Raw genomic sequence first — 24285 nt, 5'->3', positions numbered from 1 at the left:
CTACTCTACATCTCTCATCTGTTCAGCAATTAGTTGCCATCCTAAACAAGAGACCAATAGTTATTTTCCTGTCCTCAGAACTGTAAAACAAAGTATTTCTTTTTGCAAAGCTAACACAGAAAACTAGCACTATATTGCAACACTTGTATACTGAAACGCAAAAACCAGAAGGGAATGAAGTATTGTAAGTGAGTATTAATAGAACAAGACAACTCTAGAGCTGCTGAGTCTAACTGCCTTATTCCCCCTTTTATTGGAGTACACGTAACTAGAAAAGCATGGTGCTTAAGGTTTCACAACACAACAATCCACAGAAAGTTACAAGACCACAACTCCGTTAAAGTACTATTACAAAACCAAAACCTGTTTCTGTTGCAGGGGTTACTTCTTTCAGTCTAAGCCACAGCTGCTACATAGGAAAACACTGTATATTCCTAATCACAGCTCAAAGTCAAGGTTCTAGCAGAAGTATAGAAGCAAGGGATGGATTATGTGGTTGTTTTGTAATCCATGTAAATTCCCACTGCACAGGAAGGGCAGTGCAGTCAGAACATCCCGAGCATGTTTACTGAGCCATCTGAGCTTCCATAGCCTGTGCAGTCCATTCAGGGGCCGTCTGACTTATCTTTTCCAGAAGGTTGTTTACTTGGAAACATAGTGATTGAATCTGTTTGTCCCATGTTGGCAAAGCTTCACGACCTGTAAGAAATGAAAAATTTGCAGAAGTAGACAGACTGGCAGGACTAAATGTCTATTAGCATTTCCAAGTAGGCTACAAAGAAATTGTCTGTAGTACAATTATTTCAAAATGGAAGCCCCTCTATGTACAGTAAGTTCAATACTGCACCATGAAGAAGTGAATGCAGAATTTCCCACTGAGCACGTATGTATAAGAAGACTGACAGGATGAAATATTTTTTGTAATCTTATACAATCCCATTTGCATAATGTGAATCACATCAGTTCTTTCAAGAAATGAGACACTGTAAATATCTGACTAGTAGGGGTGTGAGAAACAGGTTGCATTCGATTAAGATTTGGCCTAAAGCAGGGATAGTGATTCACTTCATTGATTCAGATCGCTGTCCCAATTAGATTCGGCCGAATCCGAAGATTCGATGCCAATTTGGAGAACCAGCAATTCGGCCACAGACAGAGCTTTAAATGTTTTTTCTACTTACCCTGAGGTACCAGGCGTGAGCCCCCATTGCTGGGGCAGAAGAAACATCCTACAGGAGCGCAGGGGGGTTTCCCTGCATACTTGGTGGCGAACCTGGAAGAGTGGACCAGAAGTACTTCCGGTCCACTTCTGGGTCCGCCACCAAGCATGTGGGGGGCCCCCTGCCCCCACTGGCTCAGCGACTGGCTGCAGGGGGGACTCTGGGTGCCCCCCTAGACCCAGGAGGCACCAGTCGCTGAGTCAGCAGGCACAGGGTCCTCCGCACGCTCCCTGGCAGACCTGGAAGTGGACTAGAAGTGCTTCTGGTCCACTTCCAGGTCTGCTGCTGAGTGCGCTGGGGACCCCCCATGTTCCTGTAGGATGCTCCATTCACCCCAGCATCTCAGCATTCACGAGCCACCTTGGTACCTTGACGTATGCAGAAAAATCATTTAAAGCTGTATCTGTCTGAATCATCAAATGTTTCCAAATCAATTCAGAGGGTTCCGATTAGAATCGTAGAGATTAAAGGGTCTCCTGATTCTATTCGAATTCAGAGATTCAGCCACCGAATTGGGCCAAAACTCCACCGAACTGAATCGGTACACCCCTACTGACTAGTGCTAGTATTTGCAATGCAAACTGCCCTCTGCTGGCTGCACAAGGCAAGAACTCACACCTGCTTCTAACAGGTTTTTTTCAGCTCATTTAAGACAGTGGGAGCAAACCTTTTAGCAGGCATACTACAAATTAAGCCCTGGGCCCTTCTGAGTGCCACTCCAATCCACTTCCCCTGCCCAATCTGCTGTTGTGTTGCCTGTCCCTTCCTTGATCTGCCCTGTGCCCCACAAAGAGGCTGCTAGTTCCACTAGTGCTGCAGGTCAGCACCCCCTGATGCAGGAGACCCTAATTTTGAAGTGCAAATGTTCATCTTGTAGAATACAACTCAGCCAATTAATTTTGACCTGCATTAGGAAAATGTGAGGGATGATCTTACTTTCAAAATGAACGATTCCATCTATTTGATCAATAAATCCGTTCATGCGACCTTCAGTTATCATCTGGGAAGCTATCTTTTCTGCCTGGAAAACAGAGAAGAGAGACAGTGAGATGTATATCCATTTTGTTTCTAAACTATTTATGGAGCTGCTTAAAGGATCCCTGGCCCTTACAAATTCCCACCACTCATTCCTTCAGTGCCCTACATCATTGCCACTTTAAGGATGGTCCAAAGAAAATCAGATGGACTTTTCCTTTGGAAACAGTCAACACCACTGCTTATCCACTTCCTGTGGCTGTTGCTGAGTAAGATCAGGTGAAGACCTGCTCCTCCTCCCCACAACATGTGCTACAAGTTTAGCTTCCCCAGCATTTTGAGTTGCATTAGCTTTGAGAATGAAAGACCAAAAGGCAGTGCACAGTAGCAATGAATGGGCTGGATGAGACTAGTAACCTGTTTACTGTAACTCCGGTCTCAGTACAGACCTTTGAACAAGAACTTCCATTTCATACCACAACAAAACATAAGGATGAACAGTATGAACAGGTGGAAGTGATAGGCATAAGTACCTGTTAATAGTCTGCCAATGGAACTTACTTCTCACATCCAAAAAGCATCATATAGGAGTCAAGTAAGGTACCTTGGCTGCAGGGATCTCTAATAATGCTCCAAGTTCTTCAAAGGTAATATTATTGTATAGTTTGCTTGCAGATAACAGGTTGTGCTCAATGACAGCTCTGTCTAGGATACTAGAACCTCAGAGTGAAATGACAGTTCTTTATTAAGGCTGTAAACATGGTCTTGCAGTTATGAAATCCTTTGCTAAATGTTTGTGTGCACCAACTGCTAGCCATATCAAGCTGTCTTTCAACAATATTACTTATCAGAAGACAAAGTTATTGAGAAGAAGATGTTAAGGACTATGGAATTCTGAAGGCTGCAGACCACTTTTCAAGCATCAGACAAACTACTTGTACATTCTACTACCAGGCTCTCCAACTGGTGGCTTGCAAGGGGTTAAGCTGCATTCCCCAGGCTGCTGCACCAGCAGCCAGTCTCTGGGCTCCCTAATCCTTCCTCCAATTTTCACTGACTACTGGGGTGTGGAATGGAGAGTTGAGGCTCGGGGTGAAATACAGCTGTGAAGAGGAGGTGCATATACGGTGCAGCATGGGTGACATGTCAGTGCAGATGCACATGGTAGCAGCAATGGTGGGCTTGGCTCACCCTGGGCTCTTAAAAACTGGACAGCCCTATCCTAGTGCATTAGGACACGGTCAACGAGTCTACAAGTGGGCAAGCTGCTTGGATTTAGATATGCTGTGCATGTCTACAAGTGATATTAATGCAATGCAATAAACTCTTGCAGTTTGTGCCAGAGTTTATTGCTCCTGGGTGCAAGATTTTTACATGCACCAGGGACTGCAACACATTGAGCCAGGGTGGCACAGCCCCAGCTGGCACGGCCCCAGGGGGGTCAGCCTGCCAGACTGGAGCTACTCACCCCCAGCTCAACGTGCTGTGAAGGGGCTGGCTGAGGCACAAGGGTGCTATAGCACAGGGCTAGCTGGTAGGCAGTCCCTGCACTGTAACATGCTCCTGCCCCAGCCAGCCCCAGTCACCATCTACACCCGTGCTGTGGCAGAGTAAATAACTCCGCTGTAGGACAGTACTTGTGTTGGGCAGTAGTATCAGGGATAGTGGAGTTATTAAGTTTACTGTGGCCTAATAAGGGTGCACGTATATGGGGTGATGCCTAAACTTGGAGCTAATTAGTTAGCTCTGCAGTAAAGTATCTTGTGTAAATGCACCCACTGAATCATTTTAGGCTTTAAAGAAATATGTACCATCAGCTGTGGTAGCTTTCTGGTGTGGCATAAGCATAGCAGCAAACTCCTGCAGCTGGTTGCCTCGGATAATCCTGTCCAGATACATCTTCTCCAGGATCCCATAGGCTGCAAGCTGCTGGCATCTCTCATCCTTGAAGAGTGTGGCTAACATGCGAGAGCGCTGCTGTCCTAAGAGAAACAACAAGAATCACAGTGGCAGGCTTGAATAAGAAATTCTGTATTTACATGCATATCTTCTGCGCACCTTTTCAAAGAAGTGTTGTCAGTTGCTTAAGCTTCCCACTCACTTGTTCTTCTGTGCATTTAGGCAAGATGACATGAACACAGAGAGAAAAAACACACACAAAACTCATACTTCACAGCCCTAAATAAACCCTCACCTGTTTTGTGCCTTTATATTACTAGCTAAGCTTGAAAATAAACCTATGCAAAACATAATGCTGAGATTTAATAAGATTAGCAAACCCTTGGTGTATGGAATATAAAAAGCCAAAAACTATACACAAATCTGTAATTCATTTTACCTGCCGATGCTAGGATAGTACAGTGCAAGGCATGCTTCAGTGCCTCTAGCCTTTCGCTTTCATGGACTATGCTCTTATAAGAGAGCTCATTGTACCGTTGGGCAGCTTCAATAAACTTCCTTCTGTAATCAAGAACACGAGCATAGCACACCTAGAGAAAGAAGGTATGTCAGTAAGGAAAAAGAGGTGAGTGAGAAATAACTGCAAGATGAAAACGTACATTAGCTGATGTACTACAAATTGACATAAAAAAAATCACTTAAGTGCTCTCTGAAATACTACTACAGTCTCAAGAAAACTGCGCAAGAGTTCAAACTTCCTTCCTCCTTTGGAGACTATGAAGGACAGATTACCAGAATGTCACGGTCCTGTTAAAGTAAAGTAACAGACTTGAAAAAACTGTATAGAAATTGCTGATGAATTGTACCCCTGTTGCAAGATTCAATTAGATAATTTAAACAGCAGCTGTCATATCAGAGGATTAAAAAACGCACTACAAATATGAACTGATATACACGTTATTTTAATATTATGTGTATACATGTACACGCACCCACACATCGCCAGCAATAAGTTTTAGAGCAGTAACCACCACTTAAGAGCCATCATTTCATTACTGAGGTGCAGTGAATTCTGAGATTAGATGTCACAGATGAGGGCAATGCAAAAGTACTTAAGAGTATGGGACAAAAGTAAAGATGGGTGTCTATCCAATAAGAAAAGAAGCTTGGGATTAGGTAGACTTGACTCTTGTTCCAATTAGTCTTTTAGCCGGAACATCACTACCTGTATTTAGTATAACAGACCTTTCGTTCACCAGAGGTGATCAAGACCCTGCTTTTGCATCTCACTGGAAAAAGAACAAAGTACCATAAATCAATATATAAAATGCAGAGAAAGGGAGTTAGCCACATTAGTCTGAAGTTAGGAATTTAGATTTGCTTATACTGATCATATAAGTCAATAATTATTTTGCAATATCTATTTAAAACGTTTTCATAGCGTTAGAGCTGTAGGAAATACAGATTCATAGATGTAGGGTCCGAGGGGACCTGAGCAGATCATCTAGTCCGACCCCCTGCCCTGGGTAGGAATGAATACAGGGCTCATAGGACCCCTACTAAGTTTAAGCTCAAGTGACACCAGATAGATAATTTTCAAGCCTCCTTTTAAAAAGACCCCCAAGGTAGGAGCCAGCACCACTTCCCTTGGAAGCTGGTTCCAGATCCTGGCCGCCCTGACTGTGAAGTAGTGCCTCCTGATATCTAGTCTGAACCTACTCTCAAACAACTTGTGGCCGTTGTTCCTTGTTATTCCAGGGGGTGCTCGGGGGAACACAGTCTCACCCAATCCCCTCTAGCAAGTTTATAGACAGCCACTAGAACCCCTCTCAGCCTTCTCTTGTGAAAGCTGAACAGGTTCAAGTTCCTTAGCCTCTCCTCGTAGGGCCTGCCCTGTTGACCCCAGATCATGCAAATGGCCCTCCTCTGGACCCTCTCGATGGTGGCCTCATCCCTCCTGAAGTGTGGCACCCAGAACTGGATGCAGTACTCCAACCGTGGCCTGACCAGTGTCGCATAGAGGGGAAGGATCACCTCCTTGGACCTGCTTGTGATGCATCTCTGGATACATGACAGGGTGTGGTTAGCCTTGCTGACAGTGTCCTCACACTGGTGGCCCATATTCATTTTGGAATCGATGACTCCAAGATCTCTTTCTGCCACTGTGTTTTCAAGATGGGAATTCCCCAGCCTATAGGTATACTGCTGGTTCTTCCTGCCCAAGTGTAGTACCCTGCACTTGTCAGTATTGAATTCCATCTTATTCACATTTGCCCACCCCTGTAACCTGTCCAGATCCAGTTCTATCCTGTCCCTCCCTTCTAACGTGCCCACCTTGCTCCAAATCTTGGTGTCGTCAGTGAATTTGAACAGGGTGCTTTTCACCCCTTCATCCAAGTTGCTGATAAAGAAATTGAACAGTACGGGCCCGAGGACCAAGCCCTGGGGGACTCAGGGTTTGACTTTCAAAAACAGAAGGGAAATTTGTATTTCCTAGTAACCTGTTTTTTCCTAGTATTTTTTATTTTTCCTAGTAATCTGGTGGTGGATGGGTCATATTTGAGCTGGAGGGAGGTGGGCAGTGGCAACCTAATGCTAGTGTTTAAATGGCAGAAGTAAAATTGAGTATAAAAGCACAGATAAAATGTAGTACAAATTATTTCCTTCGTTAAAGTGACATTTTCCTTTCACATCAAGAACTGTATTTTCAATAAGCTGTACCAAAACTAGGTTGTTGTTGTTCTCCCTCTTTCTGAGTGTTACTTTACTTTATTTTTCAGTTTCCCCTCTCCTCACAATTCCTCCCTTTTGACAAAGTCAATATTCAGTTTCATAACTGAGGTTTTAACTTCAGGTCTAGGTTATCAAACAAACAAACCCCACACAAAACATACATATCATTGTCTGGTTCCTTTACAACCTAGAATTTTATGCCCTTCTGCACCTGCTTGGCACTGGTACTACTTAGATATACCAAGCCATGTTCATCTTGGCAGATACTGTCACCCCACTTGGGTACATCTTGGCAGATAATCTGGTAAACCCTGAGGAGGTATAAGGTTTTGTTTTTTTTTATACTTTCTTCCGTGTGGCTTGTTATATCTGATTGCGGTCGTTTAATCTGTTCCTGAATGTGACTGAAGAAGCTCATTTATCATTTTAATTGAGGACTCCTATCTTAAGTCTACTGACTCAAACTGGGATAAAATTTTCAAAAGCAATTAAACACTTTGGAAGCAGACAAGTGATCAAATTAAGAGAGATTAAACAGGAGATGAGGACTCACCACAGAACAGCTGACATAGGGCAACTATTCTTGTGCCCACAATAAACCCATCATAAGTGAAAACTGAACCAGGGCAAACTGATCCCTGCTTCCTTCAGTGCAAGCTGCCCAGGTAGTAAGTTCCCACCTGCTGTTAACTGGTTCTCGTCTGATCATTTGTCCATGTCTAAGGGAATAAGACTTAGGAACAGGTCTGAGATATGCAGATAAAAACTGTTCTTATAATAAAGAAAGGAGGAGTTAGGTCCTTAAATAACTTTAAAAATCTGGCTCCCAAGGCGCTTAAGTGCAGTTTCACATTTTATCTACGGTGTCTCGAAGTTTGTGTGCAGTATAAAAATTTCTACCTGGGAGGGGAGGAAGCACTATAATACATTACACCACCTTATAATGGATTTGCAACTGTTCATTGGTTGATTCATTTTGAAGCAGAGAAGCTCGATTAATGTAAGCCTCTGCCTGAACAGGGTCATCATCCTCCAGGTACAGTCTGGCAATTTTCAAGTAGGTCTCTAATTTATAATCCACGTTGTATTGTCTGTGAAGAAACAAAATCACAAGTAACACAGAAATCCTTTTATGCAAGTTAACTGCCAATTTCCCAGGGTACACGCACTCAAAAAATCCCAAATAATTTCCACAGCTTTGCTGAGATATATTGATCACGAGGAGACTGACTACACCAAGCTGAAGTATACCGCGTTCCACTACACTTTTTGAGCTAAGAGCCAGAAGAATAGGATGACGCATCATCTTATGGTTATCAGGGTTAAAAGGCCTTGTTTACAAAACACTTTAATTCTCAGAACAACTGCCCCATATTAAGTACAGCTGCTCCAAACATTTGGTTCTCTCTTATTCTTCCTGTGTTTAGCAGCTCTTCAGTTTACTTCTTCTCCCAAGCTTGTTCCCTCTTCTCGTCCCAATAACATTAGAAATGTAAAGGTCTACTTGGTAGTTGGCTCAGTCCATGCTAATGTAAAATGGTCTCCCACAACGAGCAAGAGAATGAACCCAATCTCATCAATTCTATTGAATGGATTGAGAACTTGCTGTGGAAGTCAAGACACCCTGTAGAAAAGGAAATTTGTAGCAGCATTTCAGTCTTGGAATTACAAAAAGGTACTAATGTGGACAAATCCCTTAGCAACCTCTTCTATGTACATGGAGAAAAAGAGGTTCAAGCAATGAGAGGGGAAATGCTATTGTTTTAATGTGGTTTTATTTCAAAACAGTCTGGTAAAAGGATGCTAATATCACTATACTTCAGCAACTTAACACCACAGTACACGAAAACTAACATGCCAAAGCAGGAGAAAAAACCTCACAGGTGGAGATTATTCTGGCAAAGTCTGTTTATGAAACAGATATGGATAATGTAAAAGGTCACGAGCTCTATTTTGACATTGCAGAAAGAACTGTTTAAATTCAGTCCTCTCACATTGCTATGCCTCTGGTTCAAACTACTGAAGATCTAGGGAAATAAACACAGAAAAAATAGACGCTCCTAACTCCAGTGAAGCAATCAGAAGACAGAAGGACACACAGCACAAAAACTGTATCTAATCATACTATTTACTTTTGTCCGGTTTCCAAAGGGATCCCAACTAACACTTGGGCTGCGTTTCTCCAGTCTTCTTCCTTTTCATAAATGGAGGCAAGGTGTTGCCTTATAGAAGCAACCTAAAAACAAACAGCATATTATAAAGCTAATACGTTTTCCACTAATACTCACACCATCTACTTCTTCTCATCTCCCAAGAGCCTTCAAAAAGGTCTGATAATCTTGCTTCATATAAAAGAAAAACTTGCTCGTATATAGCTCCTTCCAGCAGAAGATCTTAAAATGCTTTACCAAGCATTAGTAAGTTTTAAAAGCCTCATCTCAATGATTCTGAGCACACTCATTTTTGAGTTCCCAACTTGAGAACACTATGGAGGGATTGGAGCATCAGGTGCTGCTCTCAAAAATGAACACATGCAAAAAAGCTGCTAGTCATTTTTAAAAGCCTCGGCCTAAATAATTCACCTTTAGCCCGTGCTTGCGATTTCAACGCTGTCAAAAGCATTCAAATACATTTAGGCCACAGGTCTCCGATTTAAAGTGGGTGATCAAACATATGGGCAATTGCACACCCAGGGTCTAAACCAACAAGCAACAAGAAAGTAAAGACTCTGCTCTGGTGGACTGAATTTACACACGACAATTTTTATATATCGATCAGCACGTTCATAAAAGCATTTGAATGTACGCGGATTAAAAAGCCAAAATGGGAAATGTAAATGTGAAGCAAGGCAACAATTTTGCCTATCATAAGATTTGCATCAATATTTCTTGTCCTCATCTACTGGACCAAGTTCTGCAGCTAACTGAAGAGCTGGTATTTCAAAGTAACTTCTTCACTAGAAAGCTAAGTAGATTTTGAATTCCTATTTACACGTCTCTCTTAAATACATACCTTTAAAAAGAAAAATGTCTCTTCCCATGGTGTGCCCAGCATGTTAATGTTAAAAAAATGCAACACAATGAGCTCCAGCCTGACTCTGTGGTTTCTATAATAACAAGATTATTGTCTTGCTTTAGGAAACTATTTCTAGTAGTGCATGAAGTACATGCTTGATTAAGAGGCAAGTTCTGCATCTTTGCACACCTCAAGTTCTCACTGAATGAAGAGTTTTAGCCTGTACAGGAGTAAACAACACTCTAAATATGAGCATCTACTTTTAGTGAGAAGCTTCAAGCACAGTATTTAAGTTAAAACCATACATCATCACTATGTCTTACCTGTTCTTCAAATGAAATTACTCTAGGCTGAATCTTTTCCAAGGTGAAGTGATAGATTTCTTTAGCTGTGCTATCAGGTAGGTTTGGGAGGTGAGTACAAAAATCTGTCAGCAACTGCCGTGAGATCACTAAACTGACATTCTCATTTACCACTAATTCAAAGACACAATAAGGAAATAAGAATTTGTCAGTGCTTTGAACGTAATAAATCCACGGTTAATCAGCAGTTTTAATATTCACTTTGCACTTTCCTGCTTTAAGTCATTATCTAAAATTATGATTTTCTTAATAACAGATTTCATGCTTAAGAAACTTTGCACTATTTACACCCTATCTATCTCACAACAGTTCTGATATGACTCATCTCTCTCTGATCTTTCATTCCAAGGCACATTTTCAGTTTTCTAATGCTCGCAAGAAAATGAGATTTGGGGCAAAACTTTACCATGCTTGTTGTTCAACTCACCAAAAACTGATCAGAGTGAACTTTGGTAAAATAATTTGAGACCCATGATATCATAAACTGGAATGAGGGGGGGTAAGTTTTGCTCATCTCTTCCTGTTGTTTTTCCACATGTTAACTTAATTCTTTAAGTGGCTTTCAGCTAGTAATGACTGCATTTTTAAATGAGGCCTGACTATTTTAAGTTTTTATTTAGTGCTACTGGCTGGTTTAAGGAAAAAAAGAATTAGCTTGTGTAACAGGGTTACAACTATTTTAACGTCTACCATCTATTAACCTTTAAACACACCAATCTTTAATTTCTCTAATCCACCTAATATGCAAGTTTTAATGTGCCTGGGAAATCACACATACACACATCTAACACACAAGCCAACAAGAACTAGGCCTTCAGTCAACAGTGTGTGAACAAAGCAAATATTACTGCAGATACTTACTTGCTTCTACAAAAGCTTTCAAAGCTTCTAGCTGTTCCCCACCAGACAACTGAACTGCTTTTTCCAGTATCTGACGGTATCTGTCCCAAGATTGAAAAAAAGAGACAGCTGCAGTTAATATGCTCCAAGTCCAATGAAATTCAGTGGGAGCTGGGTGCTGGCTCCTTTGCAAATTGCAGCCCAGGTCCTCCAAAATTTATATTCACATGAGGTGAATTACAGTTCATGTAGTGTTAGTTACGCTAAAAGGTTTTGCTTATACAAAAGGATGATTAAAAAATAGGCTGAATCTCTTTCGAGTATTATAATTGGCACCAGAAAAGTAAACTGAAATTTAGTAACATTCATTTTAATGCTGTCCTGCATTGGAGATAGAGGATCAAAAATACTAGATTGAAGGGGAATAAGAAACACCGGCAGAAGGAGAAATCAAGGAGGTATATGACACAGTCTGGAGGTTCAGAGCAGATGGGTGAAAATGTTTTCTTTTTTAAAAACGTAGTACAAATTAACCCCCCTGCCCCAAAATGTGAACTTTTGATGTCAAGCAGTAACTACTGCAACCTTGTTCTCATGGTTTCTGATTATATCTGTAAACAAATTATAAGACCCCATAGGTCTCCCCATAGGCATGGTGACATTTAAATCCACAGTGCCTACTCTTTTGAAAGTCTATAAATGTTACATGTTACTCACAAGTGTAAAAAGGGTTGTCTCATGCATAGGGCAGTAAGCTGGGCATCTGTGCTCTCACTGATTTGTTGTGCAGTGTGAACAAATCATTTCAACTCTTTGTACCTCTCTTTCGTCTCACTCTTTCTAGCCATCTAGTCCATTTCTCCACGTACTCTTTAGGAAAGAGAAAGTCTAATAAAAGTAGGCTGTTGCTTATGAAAACTCATGCCTCTGAACCTGTTCTTTAAGATGCCACCATGCCTTTAAGATGCCACCTTCTGCCTTACAATTTAGTTATACTGTATCTAGTACAATGAGTCCAATTTTTATTTGAATCTTTTAGCTCTGCCGCAATACAAGTAAACTCCCGATCCTGAGTAAAATGATTATGGTAACTTACAGGAAAAAAGTATTTCTCTCTACTTCTCAATTATGTGCACTTGAAAACAAATTGTGTGTAGCTATTTCTACTCTTTTGTTAATTATCCTATACACTTCATTTCTGGTGTACCCTTCCAGGAGTGAGGTACATGGACATTCCTCCACATGCTTCCCTGAGCTACACCAAGGGTGTATGTACTATCTATAGTAGCAGCAAAGCTGATACTTCTCCATTTGATGGGGGTGTTCTGAGTCCTTCCCAAGAAACTTAGCTCCCTAGCAGCAGTGGTATAGCAACCCTGCCCCCCAAAAAACTCTTTTTTATCCTCAAAAGGAATGTAGAATAGTAACTAGAGAAGGATACATTACTTAAAGGATGATGGGCAGACACTGAACACGCCTAGACATGTTTACACCTATGCAGTCAGCCTTTGCATTGAGGTAAACGAGAACACAACACACAATATACTAATTCCAGAATAATCTGCTTGAATGTAGTGTAGAATTACCTCAGGAAAAAAAAATCAGGGTTAAAAATGTACATGCAGCAATTCCGCAGGAAACTGGGGTATCAGGTGGCTAGAGGGAAGCAGGTCATTACCTGCCTCTTTGCCGCAGATATAATAAAGGCCATGAAAGCTGTTACCACCAAGCACCTGTTCATCTGTCTGCTCTGGCTCCTGGTATAATTTATACTGGTGTACAACAGCAGTGTAAACTAAATCAGTGTAAATACATCACATACTCCACCTGATGCAGATCTGTACTATGCCATTTAAAAAAAAACTATACTAGAAGTTTTGCAGTGCAGTTTGGATCTCCTAAGGGATGGGCTTTATCTCACCCAGAAATTGTAAGACTGACAAAGGACTGACCCAGTGATGTCCTGGGGCAGGGGCTGGGCCTGATAAGCTGGCTTCTTGGTGAGATGGTTCCTTCTGGCCTTGTAACCTTTGCATCCAGGGGTGGATCCAGACAGGGAGTGGGGAGGTGTGCGTAGTGCACTTACACCCAACCTGAGTCCTGCTCCACCCAAAGTTTAAAATCAACTGCCTGGCAGTGGCAGCAGCATTTCTAGTCAAGCAGTGCTGAGGTAGTCACTTGACTTCACGGCTCATTGTCATTTACTCGACTCCTTCTAAACTCTTTATTCCACAGATGTTAAAATGAAGACAGGGTAGTTCATGGTCTTGATGCTCCACTTGTCAAGATGGCCTGTTTTCTGCCATTCTGTGTCCGTTAGCTGCTCCTGGTCACACAGCTCATATTTCACAGCCCTGCAGATTGTTTTGAACTCATTCCAATTAACTTCTGTTAGTTCTTGCTTCTACTTTAAATGGATTAATACAGACCCAGGCCGCTGGCCTAAGAGGAAATCTTCTCGGTTCTTTTTAGCCATATAAAAATGGGTGTTGTTTATGGGTGATAAGACACCTCACCATCTGCAACCCACTTGTCATAGGTGATGATGAACCTCCCCACCTGCATCTTGTTATAAGTCGTTACATACATGCAATGAGGCACCTCACCATCTGCACTCCCATCATAGATGACGTTATGTGATGTCATATTATAGATGTAGATAGATATAATAGAAAATTAGGGTTGGAAGGGACCTCCGGAAGTCATCCAATCCAACCCCTGTTCAAAGCAAGACCATCCCCAACTAGATTATCCCGGCCAAAGCTTTGTCCAGCCGGGTCTTAAAAACCTCCAAGGATGGAGATTCCACCACCTTTCTGGGTAACCTGTTCCAGTGCTTTACCACCCTCCTAGTGATAAAATAGTTCCTAATATTCAATTTAAACATCCGTTGCTGCAACTTGACACCATCACTCCTTATTCTGCCATTTGTCACCACTGAAGACAGTCCAGCTGCATCCTCTTCGGGATCACCCTTCAGGTAGTTAAATGGCTGCTATCAAATCCCTTCTCCATCTTCTCTTCTGCAGACTAAATAAGCCCAGTTCCCTCAGCCTCTCCTCAGAAGTCACGTGCCCCAGCCCCTAAACCATTTTTGCTGCTCCCTTCTGGACTCTCTCCAGTTTGTCCACAGCCTTTCTATAGTGGGGGGGTCCAAAACTGGACACAGTACTCCAGATGTGGCCTCACCAGTGCAGAACAGAGCGGAATAATTACTTCCCTCGATCTTCTGGCAACACTCCTGTTAGTGCAGCCCAGTGTGCCGTTAGCCTTTCTGGCAACAAGGGAACACTGCTGACTCATATCTATCCTATTGTCCATTGGAACCTCCAGGTCCTTTTCTGGAGAGCTGTGGCTTAGCCAGTCAGTCCCCAAGCTGTAACGGTGCATGGGATTCTTTCGTCCTAAGTGCAGGACTTTGCACTTGTCCTTTCTGAACCTCATGAGATTTCTTTTGGCCCAATCCTCCATTGTCTCGGTCACTCCAAATCCTAGCTCTACCTTCCAGCGTATCTACTACATCCCCAGCTTGGTGTCATCCATGGACTTGCTGAGGGTGCAATCCATCCCATCTTCCAGATCGTTATGGAAGATATTGAACAAAACCGACCCTAGGAGCACTTAATTTGATACTGGCCACTAGCTAGACATTGAGCCATTGATTACTACCCATCAAGGCTGAAAATCCAGCCAGTGTTCTATCCACCTTATAGTCCATTCATCCAAACCATACTTCCTCAACTTGCTTCCAAGAATGCTTTGGCAGACTGTATCAAAAGCCTTGCTAAAGTCAAGGTATATTGTCTACTGCTTTTTCTGCATCCACAGAGCCAGTTATCTCCTTATAGATGGCAATCAGGTTGGTCAAGCATGACCTGCCCTTGGTGAATTCATGCGGACTGTTCCCAATCACCTTCCTCTCCTTTATGTGCTTAGAAATGGATTCTTTGAGGACCTGCTCGATTATTTTTCCAGGGACTGAGGTGAGGCTGACTGGTCTGTAGTTCCCTGGATCCTCCTTCTTCTCTTACTTAAAGATGGACACAATATTTGCCTTTTTTCCAAATGTCCGGGATCTCCCTGCATCACCATGAGTTTCAAAGATAATAGCCAAAGCCTCTGCAATCACACTGGCCAACTCCCTCAGCACCCTTGGATTCACTGCATCTGGCCCCATGGACTTGTACACGTCCAGCTTTTGTAAATAGTCCCTAACCTGTTCCTTCACCACGGAGGGATGCTCACCTTCTCCCCAAACTGTGCTGTAGTCTGGGAGCTGACCTTGCCTTTGGAAACCAAGGTAAAAAAGGCATTGAGCACTTTAGCCTTTTCCTCATCATCTGTCAGTAGGTTGCCTCCCCCATTCAGTAAGCGACCCACACTTTCCCTGACCTTCCTCTTCTTTCTAACATACTTGAAGAAACCCTTCTTGTTTCCCTTCACATCCCTTGCCAGCTGCAACTCCAGCACTTTAGCCTTCCTGACTTCATCCCTGCATGCCCAAGCAATAGTTTTATACACCTCCCAAGTTGTTTGTCCAAGCTTCCACTTCCTGTAAGCTTCCTTTTTGTGTTTAAGCTCATTGAACAGTTCTCTGTTAAGCCAAGGTAGTCATTTGCCACATTTGCTTTTCTTTCTGCACATCAGGATGGTTTGTTCCTGCACCCTCAGTCAGGTTTCTTTAAAGTATAGCCAGGTCTCCTGGACTCCTTTCCCTCTCAGACTGGCCTCTCAGGGGATCCTGCCCATCAGTTCCCTGAGGGAGTCAAAGTCTGCTTTTCTAAAGTCCAGTGTCCTTACTCTGCTGCTGTCCTTCCTTTCTTTCCTCAGGATCCTGAATCTAATCATCCTGCAGTCACTGCTGCCCAAGTTGCTATCCACTACTACACCCCCTCCATTTCATTCTTGTTTATGAGCAGCAGGTCAAAAAAAGCACGGCCTCTAGTTGGCCGCTCCAGCATTTGCACCAAGAAGTTGTCCCCAACATTCTCTAAGAACTTCCTGGATGGCCTGTGCACTCCTGTATTACCCTCCCAGAAGATTTCAGGGTAATTGAAGTCCCCCATGAGAACCGGGGCCTGTGATCAAAAGCTTCTACAAGCTGTTTGTAGAAAGCCTCATCCACCACTTCCTCCTGGTCTGGTGGTCTATAGCAGACCCCCACCACAACATCATCTTTCTTGCTTTATCCTCTGACCATAACCCAGAGACTCTCAACAGGCTTCATACTGGACTGCTGAGGAATCACATGGCTCTTTTACATAAAGTGCAACTCCTCCTCCTCTTCTCACCTGCCTGTCTTTCCTGAACAGTTTGTACCTATCCATGACAGTGCTCCAGTCCTGTGAGCTCCCATCAAGTCTCTTATTCCAAGCAGGTCACAGTTTTGTGACCGTGCCAGGTCTTCCTAATCTTCCTGCTTGTTTCCCAGGCTCTGTGGGTTCATGTTCAGACCCCTGAGGTAACTAGCCCATTGCCCTGGTTTCTCAGGGAGAACAAGGCCTCCCTGATTACATACATTTGTATAATGCGATGATGCCCCTTGCCCTCTGCACCCCCTTATCATACATGATGTTATACATGTGATGAAGCAACTCATCCTCTGCACACACCCCTCAGAAGTAACGCCATAGGTGATGTCACACACATGCTATGAGGTACCTCATCACCTGCACCCCCTCGTCAAAACCCGGGAGCCGAGCCGAGCCGGCCAGACCCCCGCGGCCCACTGGGTTTGGGGATGGGACGGCAGCCGGGGCCATTACTCACTTGCCCGCCAGGTCCTTGTGGGAGCCGCTGGAGTTCATCAGCTGCGCCAAGTCCTGCCTCACCGCGGCCGCCATTTCTCGCCCAGCGCGCGCTCCCCCGCCCACCACCGAGAGGAGGCGGCGGCTAGAGCGGCCTCCATGAAGCCGCGGCGTAGGGAGGGGGTCACCTGACGCCAGTCCTTCGAACGAGCGCGGGGCTTTCAGAGGCCCCTCCCCGAAGCTGGTCCCTGCGAGGGGCGCTAGGGCCCCGCGGAGCAGCCGGCTGTGAGCGCTGGCGTAGGGCCGGCGGGCAGCGGTCAGGGGCTTCAGTGCAAGGGCTGGTTTTTGTCTTCTCACGTGTCAGGGTAGGCGTGGGCAGCGTTACCTGGTGCTGCGCCACCACGACCCTGCTGTGGCTGCACCTGGGACTTGATGCAGCAGGAGCAAAGCCCAGCCCGCGCTCCGGCCCACCCGCTTGAACTGATTTCAAGTCAATAACAAGGTGGACAAGGGGACTGCTAATCACTCCCTTCCCTTCCGCAGCCGTTTCTGTGGAAGAATCGGTATTTTCTGCACCTCCAAAGCAGATCCCAATTGGCCTCACTTACAGACGAGTACCTGTGGCTGGTTTACCAAGCGTGACAACTCTGCTCAAACACAGATAACTACTCTGGGTAGGCCATCTGAGCAGATTGGAAGATGGACGCACACCCAAGATCATGCTATACAGGGAACTGTTGGAGGGAACAGGAATAGCAGGATGTCGCAAGCGGGACTGGACACAGGCACCAGCAAACTGGGGACTTAGACATGGTAATTTTTTTATTGTTATCATCATCATCTCTGGTGAAGCGGGGCCCAATACTAAAAGTTTGCCTGGGGCTGCCAGGTGTCTAGATACGGTGCTGGTCCCAAGCTTTGCTACGAAGATACATGCAAGTGAGATATGAAGGCATTTGGAATTGATCCTGACCAGTAGGAAACCTTGGCAAGTGATGGGAACAAGTGGCATCGTTGTCTCCACCAGGGCATCAAAGTCCACAACAGAAATTGGCTCCAACAACTTGAAGAGAAAAGAGCCAGTAGGAAGCAAGCAGCTCCCGAACCACCCAACCATAACATATACATTTGTAACTGCTGCCACAGATCACACAAATCTCAGATTGGACTGTTCAGTCACGTGAGACACTGCAAACCAGCTACATCATAGGCTGCAATATCCACTGTCTGCCATAGACAAAAGGATGCCAAAGATGTAACCTGTGGAAAATAATAAAAATGACAGCAATAACAACAACAGTGTTTGCAGGCCAACATGTTCTAATATGGGTGCTTGAAGCCAGGTATTAAATTATAAATGATTTGCCTTCTGGAAATGCTGAACACCCACTTCAAATATTCCAATAGGTATAAACATTTGCATTAAAGTGTGTTCACATGCAGCTGGTTTTCTTCTGGGATAATAAAACTAGGAGGTTTCATTTATTTTCCTGCACAAATAGAAAACCCTCTTTTTGCAACACTTGACTTGCAAATGCTTCAAAGAAAGATTTTAATCCAGTATGCTTAGAGACACTTTGCTTAAATTATTTTAGTTAGTATTCCATTAAAAAAATAAAGCCGTCTTACTTTTGCAGGATAGGACACTCAGGTCATGCCAAGCTTTGATTGCTTTTGCAACCTTAGACATTTACTTCTATTTCAAAAGAGTTATAAAGTTTTGTAGTGTGTTGTCATGGTGGGGTCCTGCAGGAGGGACCTCGAGGAGATCACGGCCCTCGCTCCATGTCAAGGCCGGCCCAAGGCACCCTCTAATTCTCGCCTGCCACGTCTTTGATGTTTGTATATAGTTGGGAGGCTGCCTATGACTCCCTGGGCACAGCTACTCGGGACCTCTGTCCTTGTGTGTTCCTGGACCCCCCCTGGGGGTCTCCCGGTGTAATGGGTGCTCCCCAGGCACCCTAGCCTTATGGGCTACGCGTGGCTCCTACCACCCCTAATACCAACGCCTCAAGCCTCGCTGATGGGAAAGACGTTGTCCGGTCGCAATACACGCCTGCTTCCTCGGGTCCTCTCCTGTAATCTAGCCCACTCTTGGGCCTTCTCCATGTGTTTCTCTACTAGTGCCCCTTCCTGGGCTCTCTCTAATACAGTGCCCCTCACTGGGACTCTTGAGACCCACTCTGGGCCTTCTCTAAAAGTGTGGTCCTGCTCAGGGACCCTCTAGCGGGTCTCCGGTCCTTTAGGCCAACCGCACAGCTACCCTCTCTGATCCCGGCTCACCGCACTGCTATCCCCTTTCTCCGGGAACCACCGCAGCACCTTGCCTTTCTCTTGGGGCATCGTACTACTAACCCCCTTCTGTCGGGGTCCATCGCAGCACCCTGCCCCTGTCTGAGGGCTGTTGCCGCACTAGCCTACGGCCGTGCTCACTACGCCTGTCTTGGGCCCCTCAATAATACCGCCCCCTCTCCGGGGCTCGCTGTGCCCCTCTGGGCTCCTCACTAATACCGCCCCCTGTTTGGGGCTCTCTACACCCAGCCTGGGCTCTTAAAAATGCCCCTCCCTGGGGCTGGGGTCTATGCACCCCGCAAGTGACGCCCTTGCTGGCGTCTGCTGTGCCCGTCCTGGGCTTCCTAATATGGCACTCCCCCTCTTCAGGGCTCGCCATGCCCACCTTGGGCTTCTCAATAGTCCCCCCCTTTCTCGGGGACTCGCTGGGCCCACGCTGGGCTCCTCTAGAGTGCGCTCCCCCTTTCTGGGGCTCGCCACATCTACGCTAGGGCTTCCTAGCAGTGCCCCCTTCTGGGGCTCGTCATGCCCACACTGGGGCCTCTCAAAGCTGCCCCTCTCCGGGGCTGGGGTCTACGTACCCCGCACACAACCCAGGGTCTCTGTTCCCCACCTGCAACCCACTAGTTGCGCTCCTTGCCGCCAGTTGCGCCTTCACTGGCGCTGGGGTCCCCATACCACTGGGGTTCCCCCTTAAAGTACTGTGCCCTCACTCAGGCACTGGGGCCCCCACACTCCCATGGGGCCCTTTATGAGGACACTGTGCCCTCCTCAGGTGCTGGGGTCCCCACACTCTCTGGGGTCCCTATGAGGATAATGCACCCTCTTGGCCCTAGACTGCGCCCTAACTGGCGCTGGGGCACCCCACCCCTATGAGGCCTCCTCCAACCCTTACAGCCTCACCCAAACCTCCGGTTTAATATCAAAGCCGAACATAAACTCGAGCCTCCTGGCTATAACTCAAACATAAAGCCTCCTGGCTAAACCATGGTGCTCAAACCTCTCAGAGCTGCCATCCTTCTCTCAGCTAGAGCAGTTCCTACATTGCTCAGCTCCTAGCTCCAGGAGCTTCTGCCCCTCTGACTGCTAGCAGGGAACTGCCAGCCTGGCCTTAGCCCTGGGGTTTATAAGGGCCAGGCCCTGCCTCCTACAGGCAGCTGGCTCCCCTTAGTTGCCCCGGTAACCCGCAGCTGGCTCTTTAGGTCCTGCCAGGGTTCTCTCTCTCTCCCTGGCAGTTTCTCCTCTTTAGGAGCAGGAGCACCGAGGTGCCCTGCGACATGTGTCAAAAATAATTACTGCATTTCACGGTGGATAGGCCAACACACTGTAGGTTGACGCAAGGCTTTCCGATCTGAAAGGTAAGGATTTTCATAGGCACAGTGTATGAATTGGGGCTAGGCTTATCGCTCTACTGGCACAGCCCCATCCCCTGTGGTGCAGCCCATGGTGTCACTTGAGCCTGGCAATGCTCACAGGACAGGGGCTGGCCTGGGCTCACCACTCAGCTGGCACTGCCTCATCCCCTGTGAGTGGGGAGCCCAGCCACAGGGGATGGCCACCACAGCCAAGCGCAGCCCTGTCCCTGTCCTCATCCCCTGCAAACAGCACTGGGCTCATGGGATGGGGCTGCACCAGCCAAGCACCAAGCCTGGCCCTGTCTGCTGCAAGTGGCACTGCTGAATGCCAAGCCTGGCATATATCTCTAAATACATAAAAGATGCAATCTAAACACACAAATCCACATATGCACACAAATCCACACGCACATGCATGAATCATGATAGATAGATGCACATATAAATGCATATATATGTATAAATGTATATAGGATTTACATGCTGTCCTTCCCAACAGACTTTATCTTGCTATAGACTACTCTGAGCCTGTCTGTAAATAAGGGTGTAGGTTGTAGCTGTTGGTCTAAGGACATACCCAAAGAATTTTGTCTGCCTAAATCCCATGTATCTTATATTAGACCAACTCAAATAATTGGAAAAATTCTGCTTAACAAGCTTTCAGGCACAAACACCTTTTGTCAGGCTGAGGAAGTGCCTGCAGATGGTCTGTGCTCTTCCTGGATGGAGTGGTAAAGCAGCCATAGGCCACTCCATCCAGGAAGAACAGACTATCTGCAGATGCTTTGTCAGCCTGATGAAGGGTGTTTGTGCCTGAGTGCTAAGAAGAATTTGTCCAACTATTTGAGTTGGTCTAATAAAAGATACGGGATTTATCCAAAGAATCTTGTCTGCCTAGGCCTGTAGATACGGATTTCCATGCTCCCTTTGTCAGTGAACGCCATACCCGCGGGTACTCAAACATTACAGGGATGCTTATCTTCCGGACTAGCCCCCAGGGCATCATTTGCTGACACCACCGGCTACCTGACCAGGAGGGGGCCCACAGCACAAGACGCACCAAGGATCAAGCAAGCCACAGGAGAGGAGAGCGAGTACGTGCTTGCGTGAGAGAAACGCACCCACCGCCCTGAACCCACTGCCCGGTCGGGGGGGGGGGGGAATCGTCCCAGGACCGCGCCGGGCGCATGCGCAACCGCCTCCGCGCCCCCATCTCCGCGCGTAGCCTTGGCCTTTAGTCCGGAGCCGCCGGGCGCTATCAGGTCACGTGCCAGCGTGATGCCGTCATGAGCCCGGAAGCGGCCGGAGGTATTGGAAGCAAGAGCAGCAGTAGCAGCCACCGCCGGAAGGAAGCGTCCAGGCTTAAGGGAAGTGGGAGTGGGAGGGGGCAGGGGCTGCGCGTGCGCGCTGGTTGGGTGACGCGGGGCCGGTTGCCAGGGCGGCGCGGCTCAGTATTATGGGATGTGGCGGTGGAATGGCGCGGGGCGCGTGATTTTGAACAAACGCGGAGCCGGTCCCTGGTGCTGCCGCCGCACGGGGCAGGGGGGGCGCGGCGCGGCGCGGGCCGGGGGCGGGGCGGCCGCGCCCGCCTGGTGAGTGACAGCGCGGGAGGACCGTGGGGGACGCGCAGCGCGGGGGGGAGGGAGAACTCGGCCTACGTGCGCCGCCGACGCAGCCGCTTCCCGCCCGGCATTGGGCTGCAGGGGCCGGCCCGGGTCCTCCCTGCCCTGGGTCGAGCCCAGCTGCGGCTCCTGGAGGCGAGGCGGCTGCTGTCGGCCTCTCCGCGCCGCTCGTCCGCGGGCAGCGGCGTCGGGTCCCGCGCGCTGCACCGCTGTCACGTCCGTGCGGAGCTGGGGGGCGCTGCGGGCTGCTCTGGCTCCGTCGCTGCCGGGAGGTTGCTCTGGGCTCCCGCCAGGGCCGGTGCGAAGGGCGAGGAGAAGCCGCCCCGGCTCCGCCGTGCCGGGACACCCCCCGGCGGCTTCTCTCTTGCGCTCTCCGGACAGCGGGCGGTTGTGGGGACACTCACTCACTCACTCGCCCCAATTCTCTCCCTGCGACCCTCATCAAGGTCATGGGGGGGCGCGCGGGGGCTGTTGTGCCGCCGCCCGCTGTGGCGGGCTCCCTCTCCCCGCCCCCAGGCCCGGGGCGGGGCGGTGGCGGCGGTGACGAGGTGAAAATGGCGGATCTTTCGAAATCCAGTCCCGGGCCCTGACGGAGCAGCCGCTGCCCGGGACCCCTCACTGCAACCGAGAGTAACGGGCAGGAGGAGCCTGCGCCGGGCTGGGCCGTGGAACCGGGGTGCTAGCGGCCCAGGCTGGGCCACTACTTGTGTTGGGCCCAGTGCCTTGTACCCGTCGCCGCCTCTGGGGCAGGGGGCCTCTGCTTTGCCTCGGTGCAGGGTGGTTGCTGGCAGTGCCCTGCTCCCATTGAGCATTGGGTCTTTCAAGCCCTGTTCCGACTTGCCCCATCCCCTCCTGCTGCTCGTTGTCCTGCTGGCAGGTGAGTAAAGCTAAGCAGCGGCTTGTGTTGAAGCCTGCTGGATGGGTTGGTATTTTTATCAGAGGGCAGTCTTTTTTCTCTTCTTCTTGCCTTTGGAGGCTGGCTGTAGCTCTGCAGGGGTAACAGGCTTCAGAAGGAGAAGGAGGTAAAGTGAGTTTGCCATAGTGAGTAGGGGGCCCAGCTACATATACTGAATTACCCCCCCAAAAAAAACCCTGATGGGGATTGGGTGTATGGCTCCTCTTGAGTAGGAAGTATGGTGCTGGCAGGGACTGGCTATATTGCTTCCCTTGTGTAGGGAGCTGAGTGTATGCTGTTAATCCACAGCATCACAGGTGGCATTCTTGGGTTTTGTGCACATGGCACCTAGCCAGGTTTCAACTCTGTTTCCAGCGTGTGGCAAAGACTCGGCAGTGCTAAGCACCCATAATTCCCCATTGCCCAGCACTTTGCAGGATCAGGCTCCAAATTATAGCCCTAACAAAACAGGATAGCATGATTATAATGTACTTTGGTCTCATTGTATCTGTGCGTTACTCTGTGCTTCTGAAATGCGTTGGGTGTTATAATACACTTCTACTATACAGTAAAAGTGAGAGCTCATGTTGGCTCCGAGACCAAACTGTCAGATATTTATGTGACTTTCTGGAAAATATCTTTTGAATGAAAGCCTTTTACATGTCATTTTTTAAGGAAATTTTCCTTATAATGTCTAAAATGTCATACTTGGCATGGACTTTGCCCTTGGTGAAAGCAAGTTTTTTGTGTGTGTGTGTTTATTTTCAAACTGAATCCTTTCAATCTGGAATCCTTTGATACATGTGGATTTCTGACTGTTTGTTTTTCTTTCAAAGGTGGAACTCTTCCTTGAGCCTGCATATCTCTGCATGTGAAATAATACCTTTTTGTTTTGGGGCATCAGGAATGATGCAGTTTCATGAGGAATTGCACTTATAGGCCACGTGAAACAGCTGCTAGACAGTAGTCTGAACAGGAGGAAAACACTGAAATGCATGCTGCTTTCTCTTGTCATCTTACACATTGAGGGTTAAAACTTTCTGTCCAGGCTCAAGTAGTATTAGAGATGTTAAGTCTGTTGGTCTCTGTGATGTTCATAAGTACTGTTTAGGATACAATGAACTATTTGAGAGTTCAAATTCCTGCTGAACATGATACAGGAACTAGCAACAAGTGACTCTTATTAGGTAAATTGCTTAACATTACCAGAATGTGTTTACATGCTATAGTGATGAATGCATTCTATGAACCCATTAAGAATGGAATGGAACTGGGCGTTCAAGAATGGTGGGATGTTTGTTTGAATAATACATTAATTTTTTTAGGCTTT

General features: G+C 46.7%; 2 protein-coding genes across 6 annotated transcripts in view; one reads left to right on the top strand and one right to left on the bottom strand.

Moving 5' to 3' along the window:
• Nucleotides 1-224: 224 nt before the first annotated feature.
• COPS4 (COP9 signalosome subunit 4) lies at nt 225-22146 on the bottom strand. 3 transcript variants are annotated; one of them, XM_059722240.1, is made up of 10 exons: nt 22097-22146; nt 11066-11145; nt 10166-10317; nt 8960-9063; nt 7765-7918; nt 4534-4684; nt 4007-4177; nt 2800-2915; nt 2157-2241; nt 225-699 (listed from the first exon to the last, which is right to left on the bottom strand). In XM_059722240.1, the coding sequence occupies exons 1-10, from the start codon at nt 22129-22131 to the stop codon at nt 566-568; spliced, it is 1182 nt and encodes a 393-aa protein (XP_059578223.1). In that variant the 5' UTR covers nt 22132-22146; the 3' UTR covers nt 225-565. The 3 variants fall into 3 exon arrangements, with proteins under 3 accessions (XP_059578223.1, XP_059578221.1, XP_059578222.1); XM_059722238.1 differs by lacking the exon at nt 22097-22146 and adding an exon at nt 21560-21666; XM_059722239.1 differs by lacking the exon at nt 22097-22146 and adding an exon at nt 16814-16974.
• The window catches only part of LIN54 (lin-54 DREAM MuvB core complex component), a 72660-nt gene continuing 70271 nt past the window's right edge, over nt 21897-24285 (top strand). For 2 of the 3 annotated variants that reach the window (XM_019483940.2, XM_059722235.1), the window contains exon 1: nt 22209-22937. The gene's annotated coding sequence lies outside the window, so the exon portion shown is untranslated. Of the gene's footprint in view, nt 22031-22208; nt 22938-24285 lie in introns of those variants that run through there. The other variant, XM_059722236.1, reaches the window with a different exon arrangement.

Source organism: Alligator mississippiensis, chromosome 2, assembly GCF_030867095.1.
Source record: "Alligator mississippiensis isolate rAllMis1 chromosome 2, rAllMis1, whole genome shotgun sequence".
NCBI classification, from domain to species: domain Eukaryota; kingdom Metazoa; phylum Chordata; order Crocodylia; family Alligatoridae; genus Alligator; species Alligator mississippiensis.
Note: the sequence above shows the minus strand (reverse complement) of the source record. Positions and strands in the feature narration are given on the sequence as shown.

Bases quoted from the DNA above. Each gene is read 5' to 3' on its own strand.
- COPS4 (XM_059722238.1), bottom strand. From the start codon at position 21,651: ATGGGGGCGCGGAGGCGGTTGCGCATGCGCCCGGCGCGGTCCTGGGAC. The intron at 2,242-2,799 runs GTACCTTACTTG...TCTGTTTTCCAG, and splicing joins TAGAGATCCCTGCAGCCAAG to GCAGAAAAGATAGCTTCCCA. The intron at 700-2,156 runs GTAAGATCATCC...CATTTCTTACAG, and splicing joins TGGAATCGTTCATTTTGAAA to GTCGTGAAGCTTTGCCAACA.